The sequence below is a fragment of the Schistocerca gregaria genome, chromosome X (genome assembly GCF_023897955.1).
Source record: "Schistocerca gregaria isolate iqSchGreg1 chromosome X, iqSchGreg1.2, whole genome shotgun sequence".
Taxonomy (NCBI): domain Eukaryota; kingdom Metazoa; phylum Arthropoda; class Insecta; order Orthoptera; family Acrididae; genus Schistocerca; species Schistocerca gregaria.
In genome coordinates, this window is record NC_064931.1 from 808,774,091 (window position 1) to 808,791,528 (window position 17,438).

Consider the following 17,438-nt stretch of genomic DNA (forward strand, 5'->3'; position numbering starts at 1 on the left):
GCATGAACTCTATAGCACGGAAACACCTGAGCATACGGTAGTAGCAAGTGGTAACTTTAACCTGCCCAGTAGCGACTGGGAAAACTACACATGCATTATTGGTAGTAAAGACAAAACAGTGTTACAGAGTAATACTGAATACATTGCGAAACAAGGGAAGGAAAATTTTTCTGTTTAGCAAAAGTGACAAAAAGCAGATTACAGAGTACCTGACGGCTCAACACAAAAGTTTTGTCTCAAGTAAAGATAGTGTTGAGGATCAGTGGACAAAGTTCAAAACAATCGTAGAATTTGCGTTAGATGAGTATGTGCCAAGCAAGATCGTAAGAGATGGAAAACAGCCACCGTGGTACAACAACCGAGTTAGAAAACTGCTGCGGAAGCAAAGGGAACTTCACAGCAAACATAAACATAGCCAAAGCCTTGCTGACAAACAAAAATTACGCGAAGCGAAATGTAGTGTGAGGAGGGCTATGCGAGCGGCGTTCAATGAATTCGAAAGTAAAGTTCTATGTACTGACTTGGCAGAAAATCCTAAGAAATTTTGGTCCTATGTCAAGGCGGTAGGTGGATCAAAACAAAATGTCCAGACACTCTGTGACCATAATGGTACTGAAACAGAGGATGACAGACTAAAGTCCGAAATACTAAATGTCTTCTTCCAAAGCTATTTCACAGAGGAAGACTGCACTGTAGTTCCTTCTCTAGATTGTCGCACAGTTGACAAAATGGTAGATATCGAAATAGACGACAGAGGGATAGAGAAACAATTAAAATCGCTCAAAAGAGGAAAGGCCGCTGGACCTGATGGGATACCAATTCGATTTTACACAGAGTACGCGAAGGAACTTGCCCCCCTTCTTGCAGCGGTGTACCGTAGGTCTCTAGAAGAGTGAAGCATTCCAAAGGATTAGAAAAGGGCACAGGTCATCCCCGTTTTCAAGAAGGGACGTCTAACAGATGTGCAGAACTATATACCTATATCTCTAACGTCGATCAGTTGTAGAATTTTGGAACACGTATTATGTTAGAGTATAATGACTTTCCTGGAGACTAGAAATCTACTCTGTAGGAATCAGCATGGGTTTCGAAAAAGACGGTCGTGTGAAACCCAGCTCGCGCTATTCGTCCACGAGACTCAGAGGGCCATAGACACGGGTTCACAGGTAGATGTCGTGTTTCTTGACTTCCGCAAGGCGTTTGACACAGTTCCCCAGAGTCGTTTAATGAACAAAGTAAGAGCATACGGACTATCAGACCAATTGTGTGATTGGATTGAGGAGTTCCTAGATAACAGAACGCAGCATTTCATTCTCAATGGAGAGAAGTCTTCCGAAGTAAGAGTGATCTCAGGTGTACCGCAGGGAAGTGTCATAGGACCGTTGCTATTCACAATATACATAAATGACCTGGTAGATGACATCGGAAGTTCACTGAGGCTTTTTGCAGATGATGCTGTGGTGTATCGAGAGGTTGTAACAATAGAAAATTGTACTGAAATGCAGGAGGATCTGCAGCGAATTGACGCATGGTGCAGGGAATGGCAATTGAATCTCAATGTAGACAAGTGTAATGTGCTACGAATACATAAAGGTAGATCCCTTATCATTTAGCTACAAAATAGCGGGTCAGCAACTGGATGCAGTTAATTCCATAAATTATCTCGGAGTACGCATTAGGAATGATCATATAAAGTTGATTGCCGGTAAAGCAGATGCCAGACTGAGATTCATTGGAAGAATCCTAAGGAAATGCAATCCGAAAACAAAGGAAGTAGGTTACAGTACGCTTGTTCGCCCACTGCTTGAATACTGCTCAACAGTGTGGGATCCGTACCAGATAGGGTTGATAGAAGAGATAGAGAAGATCCAACGGAGAGCAGCGCGCTTCGTTACAGGATCATTTAGTAATCGCGAAAGCGTTACGGAGATGATAGATCAACTCCAGTGGAAGACTCTGGAAGAGAGACGCTCAGTAGCTCGGTACTTCTGTTGAAGTTTCGAGAACATACCGTCACTGGGGGGTCAAGCAGTATATTGCTCCCCCCCTACGTATATCTCGTGGAGAGACCATGAGGATAAAATCGGAGAGATCAGAACCCACACAGAAGGATACCGACAATCCTTCTTTCCACGAACAATACGAGACTGGAATAGAAGGGAGAACCGATAGAGGTACTCAGGGTACCCTCCGCCACACACCGTCAGGTGGCTTGCGGAGTATGGATGTAGATGTAGATGTAGATTTGAACTGCCACACTGACTCTCGAATATAAGACGTAGACAAAGAACCGCTGTCATTGAAAAACAGTTCACACTACACAACGCTGACGGGGCATCAGATCCAGTTGTAATTTCAGTCAGATTTTATACTTAATACGCTGCGGAATTATTCCATTCCCTCTTGCGCAGGGAAGAATGGTGCATGATCTGAAAAGAGAGCAGGTGACTCCTCTGTACATTAAAAGTGAAATAATTGTTGCAGATAATAGCATACCGATAATGCAGACGTCCATCTGCTGCAGTATCGTAGAACATATTCTAATCTCAGCATTTTCGGCGTTCCTACTGTAAAAGGATCTTCCCTCAAATAATGAACACGGTCTTACTCATACATGGCATCTTGCAAAGAGTAGATGCAGGTGGACAAATAGATTCCGTTTTGCTAGATTTCTGAAAGGCGTTCCACATTGTTCTTACACTATAATCCAAGATAAGATCATACGGGGTATCTTCGCATACTTGCAACTGATTCGATGAATGTTTGACTGATCCGTAAGACACTGACGTGATAAAAGTCGTGGGATACCTCCTAATATTGTGTCGGACCTCCTTTTGCAGCAACTCGACGTCGCATGGATTCAGCAAGTCGTGGGAAGTCCCCTGCAGAAATACTGAGCCCTAATGCCGTGTTTCCGGTGCAGGATTTTGTGAACGAACTAACCTCTCGGCTATGACCCATAAATGTACGATGGGATCCATGTCAGACGATCCAGGTGGCCAGACAATTACTCGAATTGCCCAGAATGTTCTTCAAACCCATCACGAACAACTGTGGCCCATGACATGGTGCATTGTCACCCACAAGCATTCCAGCGTTGTCTGGGAACAGGGAGTCCATGAATGGCTGCAGATAGTCTCCAAGTAGCCGAACATCCAGAGGATCCAGTCCGTTCGATGTAAATACACCCATAGCGCTATGGAGCTACCTCCAGCTTCCACAGTGCCTTGCTAACAACCTGAGTCCATGGCTTCGTGGGGTGTGCGCCACACTCGAACCCTACCATCAGCTCTTACCAACTGAAATCGGGACTCATTTGACCAGGACACGGTTGTCCGTCGTAGGGTCCAAGCGACACGGTCAAGAACCCAGGAGAGGCGTTGCAGGCGATGTCATGCTGTTAGCAAAGGCACTTACGTCGGTCGTCTCCTTCCGTAGCCTATTAACGCCAAATTTCGCCGCACTGCCCTAACGGGTACGTTCGTCGTACGTCCCACATTATTTCTGTTCTTATTTCACATATTGTTGCTTGCCTGTTAACACTAATAACTCAACACGAACGCCGCTGCTCTCGGTAGTTAGGACAGGGCCGTCGTCGACTGCGTTGTCAGTGGTGAGAGGTAATGCCTGAAATTTTGTATTCTCGGCACACTCTTGACACTGTGGAACTCGAAATATTGATTTCTCTAACGATTTCCAGAATGGAATGTCCCGTGCGTCTACCTCCAACCATCATTTTGCGTTCAAAATCTGTTATTCCCGTCACGTAGCGGTACTGGCATTGGAAACATTTTCACGTGAATCGGTTGAGTACAAATGACGCTTTCGTCAATGCTCTGCCTTTTTGTACTATGTGTACGCGATACTAGTGCCATCTGTTTTTGTGCACATCGCTATCCCATGACTCTTGTCACCTCAGTGTACGTTATACTACACGGCGGATATTCAGCTGAAACGGAAGTACAACTTGCGGTGTGTCCTAAGAAAGTGTGCCGGCCGGGGTGACCGAGCGGTTCTAGGCGCTACAGTCTGGAACCGCGCGACCACTACGGTCGCAGGTTCGAATCCTGCCTCGGGCATGGATGTGTGTGGTGTCCTTAGATTAGTTAGGTTTAAGTAGTTCTAATTTCTAGGGGACTGATGACCTCAGAACTTAAGTCCCATAGTCCCAAACGGTTCAAATGGCTCCGATCACTATGGGACTTGAGCGTTGACAGAGGACAAAAACACACTAACATTAGTGCGAAATATATGGTATAATGGCTTACGAAGTATATGTGTGGATCTAGACGTGTAAAATGGCTTACGGCTTATAACTTTATGTTATGCATATTCTGCATATTTGTAATGCCACAGCTGCTGATACTTTAAGGTGCAAGTTAATCACCAATGTCTGCGATTTGACGTTTTGATGCCTTACTGTCACATGATCGCAAAATAATTATGTAAAGCTATATTCGTTTTTTAAATCTTTAGGCTTGAACTCTTGAACTTCATAGTGCAACACCTTGATCGGAACCAAGGCGCTTTTCTTTTATAATGAAAATACTGTCTACTGTTAAAGGGATTGAGTAAAAAATTGTTATCCCATTCCGATTAAACTGTGATAGCCAGTGCTACTACATGTATGTGTATATTAACCTTTGAAGTTAATTCGTCATGGTTAAGTATCTTGCGTTTTGTCATACCACAATGTTAGTATTATGTTCCAATTTCTGGGCTTGCATGGAAAATCAAAGTAGTCACTCAAATTTCAGTCAACATGCACTTGTGTTGTAGTTCCTTATTCGCAGAGCAGTAACCAGGTAATTGTTCTGCGAGATTCAGTTTTAACAATGTTTTCATATAAACAAACAAAACAACAGAGATACCTCCAGTCTTCACAGGCGTATTCAAAGTTTTATTATACCAAAGTTAATGAATACACAGAACATTACACAATTTCTGTATAATACGAGGAAGTCTTTTCTGAAAGTATTTGTATCGAGTGTAGCCATGTATGGAAGTGAAACATGGACGATAGACAGTTTAGACAAGAAGAGAATAGAAGCTCTCGAAACGTGGGCTACAATGGACTGCTGAACATTAGATAGGTAGATCACGTTACTAATGAGGAGATACTGAACAGCCGGTGGTTGTGACCGAGCGGTTCTAGGCGCTTCAGTCCGGAACCGCACTGCTGCTACTCCGGAACCGCACTGCTGCTACGGTCGCAGGTTCGAATCCTGGCTCGGGCATGGATGTGTGTGATGTCCTTAGGTTAGTTAGGTTTAAGCAGTTCTAAGCCTAGGGGACTGATGACCTCAGATGTTAAGTCCCATAGTGCTTAGAGCCATTTGAGCCGGCCGCGGTGGTCTCGCGGTTCAAGGCGCGCAGTCCGGAACCGTGCGACTGCTACGGTCGCAGGTTCGAATCCTGCCTCGGGCATGGATGTGTGTGATGTCCTTAGGTTAGTTAGATTTAAGTAGTTCTAAGTTCTAGGGGACTGATGACCACAGCAGTTGAGTCCCATAGTGCTCAGAGCCATTTGAACCATTTGAAGATACTGACTATAATTGGGGAGAAGAAGAACATGTGGCACAACTGACTACAAGAAGGGATTACTAATTCAGTATTGGAGGAAAGCGTAGAAAGTAAAAATCGTAGAGGGAGACAAAGAGATGAATAGACTAAGCAGATTCAGAAGAATGTAGGCTGCAGCAGTTACTCGGAGATGAAGAGGTTTGTACAGGATACAGTAGCATGGAAACCCGCATCAAACCAGTCTTTGGACTGAAGACAACAACAACAACATATGTAGAATTATTCTCTGTTAGCCGGCCGAAGTGGCCGTGCGGTTCTAGGCGCTGCTGTCTGGAACCGCGAGACCACTACAGTCGCAGGTACGAATCCTGCCTCGGGCTTGGATGTGTGTGATGTCCTTAGGTTAGTTAGGTTTAAGTAGTTCTAAGTTCTAGGGGACTAATGACCTCAGAAGTTGAGTCCCATAGTGCTCAGAGCCATTTGAACCGTTTTATTGTCTGTTGTCAAAGGAAGTGTGTACTCGTATGCTGTTTACATTCTTTATTATTCTCTGTTGCCAAAGGAAGTGTTTACGCTGTTTACATTCTCTAATGAATAATGGGTAAAACAAAAATAGCACTATTTTCAATCATCGACAGTAAGACATTTTGCCGGTAAGAGGAAAATTTTTCAAAAATCTGCTGCGGAGTATGCCTTACACAAAATTTATTTACTCTTATAACTTCTGACATCACTAATGTACGTCTTATTTGTTATTTTAAAATTTCACTTTTGTAACATCAGGTACACTGTTTTCTTGTCTTAGTATGTAAATAGCCTGTTTAGGTTTTTTTTTGTTGGTAGCGCTCTGTATGAAAATCACTGACTGTGTTGTGTGTCTGAGGCTGGTCGGCATTGTTGAAATAGTCGCTATTGTAGCGTTGGGAAGTTGGCTGTTAACAGCGCGTAGCGTTGCGCAGTTGGAGGTTAGCGGCCAGCAGTGGTGGATGTGGGGAAGTGAGATGGCGGATTTTTGAGAGCGGATAATCTGGACGTGTGTCCATCAGAAACAGTAAATTTGTAAGACTGGATGTCATGAACTGATTATATATATATATATATATATATATATATATATATATATATATATATATGTATGATGACTTTTGAACACTATTAAGGTAAATACATTGTTTGTTCTTTATCAAAAGCTTTCATTTGCTACCTATGTCTACCAGTAGTTAGTCCCTTCAGTACTTAGAGTCTTTTATTTTGCTGACAGTAGTGGCTCTCGCTGTATTGCAGTAGTTCGATTAACGAAGATTTTTGTGAGGTAAGTGATTCATGAAAGGTATAGGTTATTGTTAGTCAGGGCCATTCTTTTGTAGGGATTATTGAAAGTCAGATTGCGTTGCGCTAAAAATATTGTATGTCAGTTTAGTGTTGGTCAGAATAGGTAAAGAGCGAAATGTCTGAGTACGTTCAGTTCTGCTCAGCTGTTTGAAAATCCAACAGCCCAACGCTACAATAGCGACTATGGCAACAATGCCGACCAGCCTCAGACTGCACACAGCACAGTCAGTGATTTTCATACAGAGCGCTACGTGGCGTGACCAATATAAGAACCTAAACAGCCTACTTACAAGTCCACTTTCAGAAACTGTAAAAACGTAATTTATCATTTCAGAACCTATTGGCTCTCAACCCAAAGATTTCTACACACGCCACCGTGGTGCCAACGGTAGTGACGAAGAAAAACAAACTGAAGTGGAAGAGAAATGCCAATAAATCATGTGAGGTAAGTAGCTGAATCTAACACAGATTGCGAAACATAGGTTATAAAGAGTACACTTGCAACGTTCCTTCTCAGCGTCTCGTCACGGGAAATCGCCAAGGAGCGACAGCTCCCTTGTTCCGTGCGGTCATGGCATTGAGCCTCGTATGCGGTTTCAACACACGAAGATATTACGTCACCGTCGGTGAAGGTAACATTATTCGCCTGACTCGGAACACCTTCCTACACTCGTATACATGTGGAACTGTTTCTCGTCAAATGGTGGAGCGGAGTGAATATAAGACTTGCCATAACTACACAAAGGTGTTTTGTCCGAGTTTTCATGGTCAAATGAAGAGTGGAAAATGAAAAGTTGGGTTCCAAATTAACCTGTATGAGGTCTAGTTTTGCAAAAAATGCATTTTCTTACCCTAAAGTAATCAAGATAATTAAGACAAACTTAATTAGTAATTTGAGGGAAAATTTTTGTTAGGAAAAAATTAGTGATTTGAGGAAAGTTGGGATATTTCTCCAACATCAGCTGATAGCTATGTAAATGAAGCGTCAAAAAGATCATCTCTTTAGTGTCTAGCTATTTTGTGCACAAAAAGTTACGTTAGTGTAGGATGTAATTATCAAGAAGAGTTTCTTCGAATCAAGTACTAAATTTAGGATATTTAGAGAACAGAAGACGCTAGGAAGGCAGCTGAGGTGTCAAAAGTTTAGCTTTTCAAGGCTTAGCTATTTTGCACATGAAAAGTTACACTGTTTTGATGCACTGGCGTGCAGTACTTAAGGACGAGTGTAACTTTCGCATACTGTGTCATAGCCAAATAATATAGCTCGATGCAACTTGGACCATAAGTAGAAAGAATGGTATAGGATAGTACTGTACCGGACGAAATGGCAAACGTCGCTACAGTGGTGGGTTCTTGTCTTTATTCCTGGAGGAAGCCGAGTTGACACTACTCAGTATAAAATATGAGATCACTTTTTCACAACATGAACAAGACGAAATACTTAACACAGGAATGTCATGAGTATCTGTACTGCCACTGAAGATTAATGTATCACTTGATACCGAACAAGATACTAGTTTCTTTTGACAGGGTACAGTTGACTGTAAACATTTAGGTAAAATTCTGTCTAATACAATTGTAAGGAAGAAAAACAAACTGAAGTGGAAGAGAAATGCCAATCAATCATGTGAGGTAAGTAGCTGTACCTAACACAGATTGCGAAACATAGATTACAAAGAGTACACTTGCAACGTTCCTTCTCGGCCTCTCGTCACGGGAAATCGCCAAGGAGCGACAGCTCCCTTCTTCCGTGCAGTCATGGCATTGAGCCTGTTGTGTTGCCTGAAGAGCCAACACCGTGTTACGAGTGGAGGCCGAAATGCACGCGTTTTAGCTCACGCAGGCTAGCGTGAGGAGGGAAGAACTATACTGACGTCAGGTCTGGAACATGACAAGCAATGAGAATTCAGAAAGCGGACGTAATTAGCTTGATACTTAACTTTAATTCATGAATGATGAACGTCGCTCTTGACAGTACATGATTCACAATATTATCTGTTTAGAGTAAATTCTTATAGTAACTGAATATGGTGCCTTGTTAGGTCGTAGCAAATGACGTGGCTGAAGGCTATGCTAAACTGTCGTCTCTGCAATTGAGAGCGTCTGTAGACAGTGAACCATCGCTAGCCAAGTCGGCTGTACAAGTGGGGCGAGTGCTAGGGAATCTCTCCAGACTAGACCTGCCGTGTGGCGGCGAAGGGTCTGCAATCACTGATAGTGGCGACACGCGGGTCCGACGTATACTAACGGACCGCGGCCGATTTAAAGGCTACCACCTAGCAAGTGTGGTGTCTGGCGGTGACACCACAGAGAGACCAGCTGCTTCGTGTGTGGCAGGAAACGAGGCACCGTTTTGATATTTGTAGTGTAACACATGGTGCTCACATTGAATGCATCAAAATTTGAACTTTTCTCTTTCCAGAAACGTTGAAATTGTGTTTATATCTATTGTAGTTTGGAAGCAATACATGTTTGAAATTTGTTCCTTCTTTTTGAATAGCCGTGGATTAGAGACAAAAGGATAACAACAAGTTGGTGGTTTGTTTATTTGAATAGGCTAGTGACGTATTAATCAATATTCGGACAACACTACATCTAGTATAGAAGGTAACTGAAAGAAATACGCCATGAGACGAACAGAAATTTTAATTCAAAGACAATAACTACATCGAAGTCACTGCGATTGGCGATGGTCTCTGGACCTTACAAAGAGGTGGTGAATTGTTCTCAATAGTGTAAGAACCTGGCCTATTACGGGCCGCAATGCGTCAGGGTGGGTTGGAGAAATGATGAGGGATAGGGCAGATTCACACTGGGGTGTGTTCATTCAAGTAGCCTCATACAGTACTCCGGCCAGCCATCTACATCTACTACATCTACATTTATACTCCGCAATGGTGTATGGCGGAGGGCACTTTACGTGCCACTGTCATTACTTCCCTTTCCTGTTCCAGTCGCGTATGGTTCGCGGGAAGAACGAATGCCGGAAAGCCTCCGTGCGCCCTCGAATCTCTCTAATTTTACATTCGTAATCTCCTCAGGAGGTATAAGTAGGGGGAAGCAATATATTCGATACCTCATCCAGAAACGCACCCTCTCGAAACCTGGACAGCAAGCTACACCGCGATGCAGAGCGCCACTCTGGCAGAGTCTGCCACTTGAGTTTACTAAACATCTCCGTAACGCTATCACGGTTACCAAATAACTCTGTGACCAAACGTGCCGCTCTTCTTTGGATCTTCTCTATCTCCTCTGTCAACCCGACCTGGTACAGATCCTACACTGATGAGCAATACTCAAGTATAGGTCGGACGAATGTTTTGTAAGCCACCTCCTTTGTTGATCGACTACATTTCGTAAGAACTCTCCCAATGAATCTCAATCTGGCACCTGCCTTACCAACTATTAATTTTATATGATCATTCCACTTCAAATCGTTCCGCATGCATTCTCCCAGATATTTTACAGAAGTAACTGCTAGCAGTATTTGTTCCGCTATCGTATAATCATACAATAAAGGATCCTTCTTTCTATGTATTCGCAATACATTACATTTGTCTATGTTAAGGTTCAGTTACCACTCCCTGCACCAAGTGCCTATCCGCTGCAGCTCTGCCTGCATTTCGCCGCAATTTTCTCAGGCTGCAACTTCTCTGTATACTACAGCATCATCCGCGAAAAGCCGCATGGGACTTCCGACACTATATACTACGTCATTTACATATATTGTGAAAAGCAACGATCCCATAACACTCCCCTGTGGCACGCCAGAGGTTACTTTAACGTCTGTAGACGTCTCTCGATTGAGAACAACAGGCTGTGTTCTGTTTGCTAAAAACTCTTAAATCCAGCCACACAGCTGGTCTGATATTCCGTAGGCTCTTACTCTGTTTATCGAGCGACAGTGCGGAACTGTATCGAACGCCTTCCGGAAGTCGAGGAAAATAGCATCTACCTAGGAGCCTGTATCTAATATTTCCTGGGTCTCATGAACAAATAAAGCGAGTTGGGTCCATGTTGATTCCTACAGAGTAGTTTTTGGGTTTCCAGAAATGACATGATACGCGAGCAAAAAACATATTCTGAAATTCTACACCAGATCGATGTCAGAGATATAGGTCTATAGTTTTGCGCATCTGCACGACGACCCTTCTTGAAGACTGGGACTACCTGTGCTCTTTTCCAATCATTGGAACCTTCCTTTCCTCTAGAGACTTGCGGTACTCGGCTGTTAGAAGGGGGCAGCACCGTGTTTGTGTGTGTGTGTGTGTGTGTGTGTGTGTGTGTGTGTGTGTGTGAATGCAGCCAACTGCAGAATGTGCCTGTGACGCCCTTTGACTGGGTGGCGGCCGGCAGCTACCGTGGTGCCGTGTGTGTGTCGCCAGCTATGAAGAACAAGCGCGGCCACCCAGATCCTCCAAAGCGTGTACTCGTGATTCTCATGTCGAGCGCTTGGGTGTGGCCTTACTTGTTTGATGCCGGGCGGCAGTGCCCCAGTCATTCCCCACCGTACTACCAGGACGATGGCCGAAGACGTCTACGCTGCAAGGGCGTTGGCGACTGTCCGCACACCAGCTCTGCGTAACGGCGACATTGCCCAAGTCCCACGCTGTAGAACCACGTGCAGCCGCCCCAGCTCGGATATGGCGAGCGTCGTGCTGCAACTTGACGAGTTAGTCAGGGGGCAGGCAGCCGGCAGATCATCACCCAGGATTAGCCGTGCTTTGTTTGAACCACAAGAGGCCATTACTCTCTCTAACCCAAAGCCTTTCATTCGCTTTGGTTCAAGATGTAGACAGAATGGTGGCACGACTAAATACCTTGAGCCCCTACGCTCGATTATTTATACCCCCACAGGGAGCGAAAGGCTATTTACAATTTGTACAGAAACCAGATGGCAGTTATAAGAGTCGAGGGGCATGAAAGGGAAGCAGTGGTTGGAAAGGGAGTGAGACAGGGTTGTAGTCTCTCCCCGATGTTATTCAATCTGTATATTGAGCAAGCAGTGAAGGAAACAAAAGAAAAATATGGAGTAGGTATTAAAATCCATGGAGAAGAAATAAAAACTTTGAGCTTCGCCGATGACATCGTAATACTGTCAGAGACAGCAAAGGACTTGGAAGAGCAGTTGAACGGAATGGATAGTGTCTTGAAAGGAGAATATAAGATGAACATCAACAAAAGCAAAACGAGGATAATGGAATGTAGTCGAATAAAGTCGGGTGATGCTGAGGGAATTAGATTAGGAAATGAGACAATTAAGTAGTAAACGAGTTTTGCTATTTGGGGAGCAAAATAACTGATGATGGTCGAAGTAGAGAGGATATAAAATGTAGACTGGCAATGGCAAGGAAAGCGTTTCTGAAGAAGAGAAATTTGTTAACATCGAGTATAGATTTAAGTGTCAGGAAATCATTTCCGAAAGTATTTCTATGGAGTTTAGCCAGGTATGGAAGTGAAACATGGACGATAAATAGTTTGGACAAGAAGAGAATAGAAGCTTTTGAAATGTGGTGCTACAGAAGAATGTTCAAGATTAGGTGGGTAGATCACGTAACTAATGAGGAGGAACTGAATAGGATTGGGGAGAAGAGACGTTTGTGGCACAACTTGACTAGAAAAAGGGATCGGTTGGTAGGACATGTCCTGAGTCATCAAGGGATCACAAATTTAGCATTGGAGGGCAGCGTGGAGGGTAAAAATCGTAGAGGGAGACCAAGAGATGACTACACTAAGCAGATTCAGAAGAATGTAGACTGCAGTAGGTACTGGGAGATGAAGAAGCTTGCACAGGATAAAGTAGCATGGGGAGCTGCATCAAACCAGTCTCAGGACTGAAGGCCACAACAACAACAACAGCTATGCTTCTTATGTAGTTCTAATGGCGGGGAGGGGGGGGGGGAGGAGGGAGGATGAATGGGTTTTCACTTGTTTGTGCTGCTGTCAGCCTTTTCTACTTCGCTCAGCACCGAGCACGGGTTGCCAGGTCTAGTTAAACTTGCGATGTGTGAGTTTGTACGTATCACACAACTGTAATATTACTTTACTGATGAGATCTGATTTTGTCCTGGCGTATACAACTTTCAAATACTTCCGGGAATTCAGCCAGGAAACACTTCCAGCGACCGCCGTTATTTCGGCGGCAGAACACCCCGCCATTTTCGAGGCAAACTGCAACGGACAGGCGGCGTACATGCAAATTTAAAACCTCGGTTCTCCGACTGAAGCAGGAAAGATAACACACACACTGAACACTAGTGCCACCAAAGTCAGAGCTGTCGATAGTGAGACTATGAATTCGCAGGTGAGGTAGCATTGACTCTGTCCGTCTATCAGGACCGTGGAGGACCGATTTAGTAAGCATAAACGGCACACACGGTTACAGCAGCCAAGCAGACCTGCTATTGCCGAACATTGCTTGGATACTGGTCACCCCACGTTATATAACAACACCGAGATATTGGCATGCACGTCCAGCTATTGGGACAGTGTTATTAGGGAGGCAGTTGAGGTTAAATTAGCGAGCAACCTCGTTAACAGGGATGGAGGTTCTGTTTAAACTCTGTTTGGAATCCGGCTCTCTCCCTTGTCCAAAAAACAGAGGGACAGAGTCAATGCTACCTCACCTGCGAATTCATAGTCTCACTATCGACAGCTCTGGCTTTGGTGGCACTAGTGTTCAGTGTGTGTGTTATCTTTCCTGCTTCAGTCCGAGAACCGAGGTTTTAAATTTGCATGTACGCCGCCTGTTCGTTGCAGTTTGCCTTAAAAATGGCGGTGTGTTCTCCCGCCGAAATATCGGCGGCCGCTGAAAGTGTTACCTGGCTGAATTCCCGGAAGTTATTTGAAAACACTTCACTGATGCTCGCCCTGAGTTGCGGCGTTGGCAGTTCTATGCGCCTCGGCCGTGACCGGTGTCGCAAGGCCCGTCTTGACAGAGTGTTTTGACTCAATGCCAATAACACTGTCAATAGCTTACTCCATTAGCAACGTCGAACGAGCCGGCCTCTGCTGCCTGGTCGCGACTGCAAAAATCTTTAAAAAATTTATAGTTCGCGCGACGACCTTTTTCTTGGTGCAGTAGGCCTTCCCTCTTTCGAAACATTGGTTCATAATCTTCCAAGACGAGCTTTCCCTTAAATGTTGAGGATGGCACTAAAGTAAGATACATTTTGAGTATGTAATACCCTTGGTGACCCTCCTTGCCAATACAACGCATTCCGCCTCAGTGTCTCCTGCTGAAGACAATACCCGCCTTTTATAATGATCTGTTTCACATGGGTTTCTTCATTATGCACTAGTACATGAGCTTGCTCTTAAAGTGCAGCTTCCAGAACATTAATAAAATACAATCGTTAATATAAATTTTATACTATTTAAATATAGTAGTTTTGCTCCCATCAGCTGTTCCTTCGGCCCATGCGTGCTAACGACTTAATTTCAACTGTGCCGGTGGATCTGTAGACCGAAAACGTCTGTGTTTATTCCAGTAATTAACTTCGCAGATACCTAGCACAAACACGCCACAACTGGTACCTAAAATACTTGTCGATATAATGTTGTGCTGGCGAATTCTTTCAATATTTAGGACATCTGCTCCATTAAAATTTTCTCGCGCTGTGAATCGATTAATTTGTCTAAAGAATGCATAATTTCAGGGTTGAGGATGGCACTAAAGTAAGATACATTTTGAGTATGTAATACCCTTGGTGACCCTCCTGGCCAATACAACGCATTCCGCCTCAGTGCCATGACAGTCGTACCAGTCAGTATAGCCAGAAGACGAAACTCGTTCCCAGCGATCTCACATATTGTTAATGAAAACATCGTTTCCTTGGAACTCAAATTTCAACCCCTCAGGTGTCCCTTTTCCATAGCAGTTTGTCAACATACACTACTGGCAAATAAAATTACTACACCATGAAGATGACGTGCTACAGATGCGAAATTTAACCGACAGGAAGAAAATGCTGTGATGTGCAAATTATTAGTTTTTCAGAGCATTCACACATGGTTGGCGCCGCTGGCGACACCTACAACGTGCTGACATGAGGAAAGTTTCCAACCGATTTCTCATACACAAACAGTAGTTGACCGGCGTTGCCTGGTGAAACGTTGTTGTGATGCCTCGTGTAAGGAAGAGAAATGCGTACCATCACGTTTCCGACTTTGATAAAGGTCGGATTATAGCGTATCGCGATTGCGGTTTATCGTATCGCGACATTGCTGCTCGCGTGGGTCGAGATACAATGATTGTTACCAGAATATGGAATCGGTGGGTTCAGGAGGGTAATACGGACCGCCGTGCTGGATCGCAACGGCCTCGTATCACTAGCAGTCGAGATGACAGGCATCTTATCCGCATGGCTGTAACGGTTCGTCCAGCCACGTCTCGATCCCTGAGTCAACAGATGGGGACGTTTGCAAGACAACAACCATCTGCACGAACAGTTCGACGACGTTTGCTGCAGCATGGACTATCAGCTCGGAGACCATGGCTGTGGTTACCCTTGACGCTGCATCACAGACAGGAGCGCCTGCGATGGTGTACTCAACGATGAACCTGGGTTCACGAATGGCAAAACGTCATTTTTTCGGATGAATCCAAGTTCTGTTTACAGCATCATGATGGTCGCATCCGTGTTTGGCGAAATCGCGGTGAACGCACATTGCAAGCGTGTATTCGTCATCGCCATACTGGCGTATCACCCAGCGTGATGGTATAGGGTGCCATTGGTTACACGTCTCGGTCACCTCTTGTTCGCATTGACAGTACTTTGAACAGTGGACGTTACATTTCAGATGTGTTACAGCCCGTGTCTCTACCCTTAATTCGATCCCTGCGAAACCCTACATTTCAGCAGGATAATGCACGACCGCATGTTGCAGGTCCTGTAAGGGCCTTTCTGGATACAGAAAATGTTCGACTGCTTCCCTGGCCAGCACATTCTCCAGATCTCTCACCTACTGAAAACATCGGGTCAATGGTGGCCGAGTAACTGGTTCGTCACAATGCGCCAGTCACTACTCTTGATGAACTGTGGTATAATGTTCAAGCGGCATTGGCAGCTGTATCCGTACACGCCGCACAAACTCTGTTTGACTCAGTTCCCAGGCGTATCAAGGCCGTTATTACGGCCAGAGTTGGTTGTTCTGGGTACTGATTTCTCAGGATCTATGCATCCAAATTGCGTGAAAATGGAATTACATGTCAGTTCTAGTATAATATATTTGTCCAATGAATACCCGTTTATCATCTGCATTTCTTCTTGGTGTAGCAATTTTAATGGCCAGTAGTGTATATTTCACGCGTAAAAAACAGCCCCGCTGTACTCAAATTGAGGCGTACGCTGCTCCTCTTGTTTGCGCATTATGTAGTAAACGACCGAAAACAAGCAGAGCCAACCTGAATGCGCAATGAAGAATATATTAATACATGGAAAAATCCGTATGGGGTCTTTATCCGCGGCGGATATCAGATGGTTGATGATGATGGCATATAGTTTTATATACAGTCATTCTTCCGTGCGCCATGTCTTACTCGAGTTGGAAATAGAATTAAATACAGGAGTACACTACGCATCTTCCCAGACACACTGGACAATACACGGCCCTGTCACATTAACGTGACCACCGCCTATGCTTGACGTCAACGTGTAATAACCATCCACAGACGGCCGGCGGCAGCAATAGCAGCGGAGGGTATATAAAGCGTGTCCAGGGGACGCTCAAAACAGTGCAGTCATTGTCGTAATGCGATTTATCTGACATCCAAAAGGTCTTTATCATTACCTTTCGGGTTGTAATGGTACTTTTATTACGTAACCATTGCGGCACGTCACCTCAACCTCTCGATACCAGCAATAGTCTACTGTGTTTCTGTAAAATAGTTAACATATTTCTGTGACAACATTCAGATTTGATTTCATTAATGTATTAATGTAGAGGTACTTCGATACATCGATATATATATATATATATATATATATATATATATATATATATATATATATATATGATATTATTCGTATGTGTATTCTTTCTTTTGTCACTATGATCATTGACGTACTTGTAACTCTGATTTTTGGGGGCGTAAGCGGTTATTAGAGTCAAGCTTTGGTCGTCATGTTAAATAGACGCAAATTGTAGTCAGTTTATGAAATGTGAACTTTAACAGTGAGGAAGATATTTTCAAGTAAGTTTTATATTGTGAAGTGATGGTCTGGAACGAGTTACGTGATATTGCAACAAAAGTCATAAAAAAGAAGTGTAACTTAAATTCCGAGTGGTGATTACTTTTTTACATCACCATTGTCCTAACTTGCAAAAGTTTAATCTTCAAGAATGGTTTATGAAACATATCTATAAAACTTTTTAATATCGCAGAATAACACATAGGCCTCTTTGCATCCGAGCTTCGAATCATCACTACCTAGATTTTCGATGATTGAGCTATGAGTTCACAACAAGACCAGCGTGGGAAACACGAAAAGATGAGTGCCTAGTTTATCCATTATTTCAAGAAATGACTTTATTAACTGTGCTCTAATGACACCTACCACATAATATAACTTTGTTGTTGC

At 43.8% G+C, this 17,438-nt stretch overlaps 1 protein-coding gene across 1 annotated transcript in view; it reads left to right on the forward strand.

Annotated features, from left to right (window-relative positions):
- Nucleotides 1-17,438, forward strand: part of LOC126297821 (dihydropyrimidine dehydrogenase [NADP(+)]) — a 280,937-nt gene that overhangs the window by 55,312 nt on the left and 208,187 nt on the right. Inside the window, exon 2 of the mRNA XM_049989053.1 lies at nt 7,190-7,300. Within this exon, the coding sequence (XP_049845010.1) occupies nt 7,190-7,300 (111 nt within the window). The remainder of the gene's footprint in view (nt 1-7,189; nt 7,301-17,438) is intronic.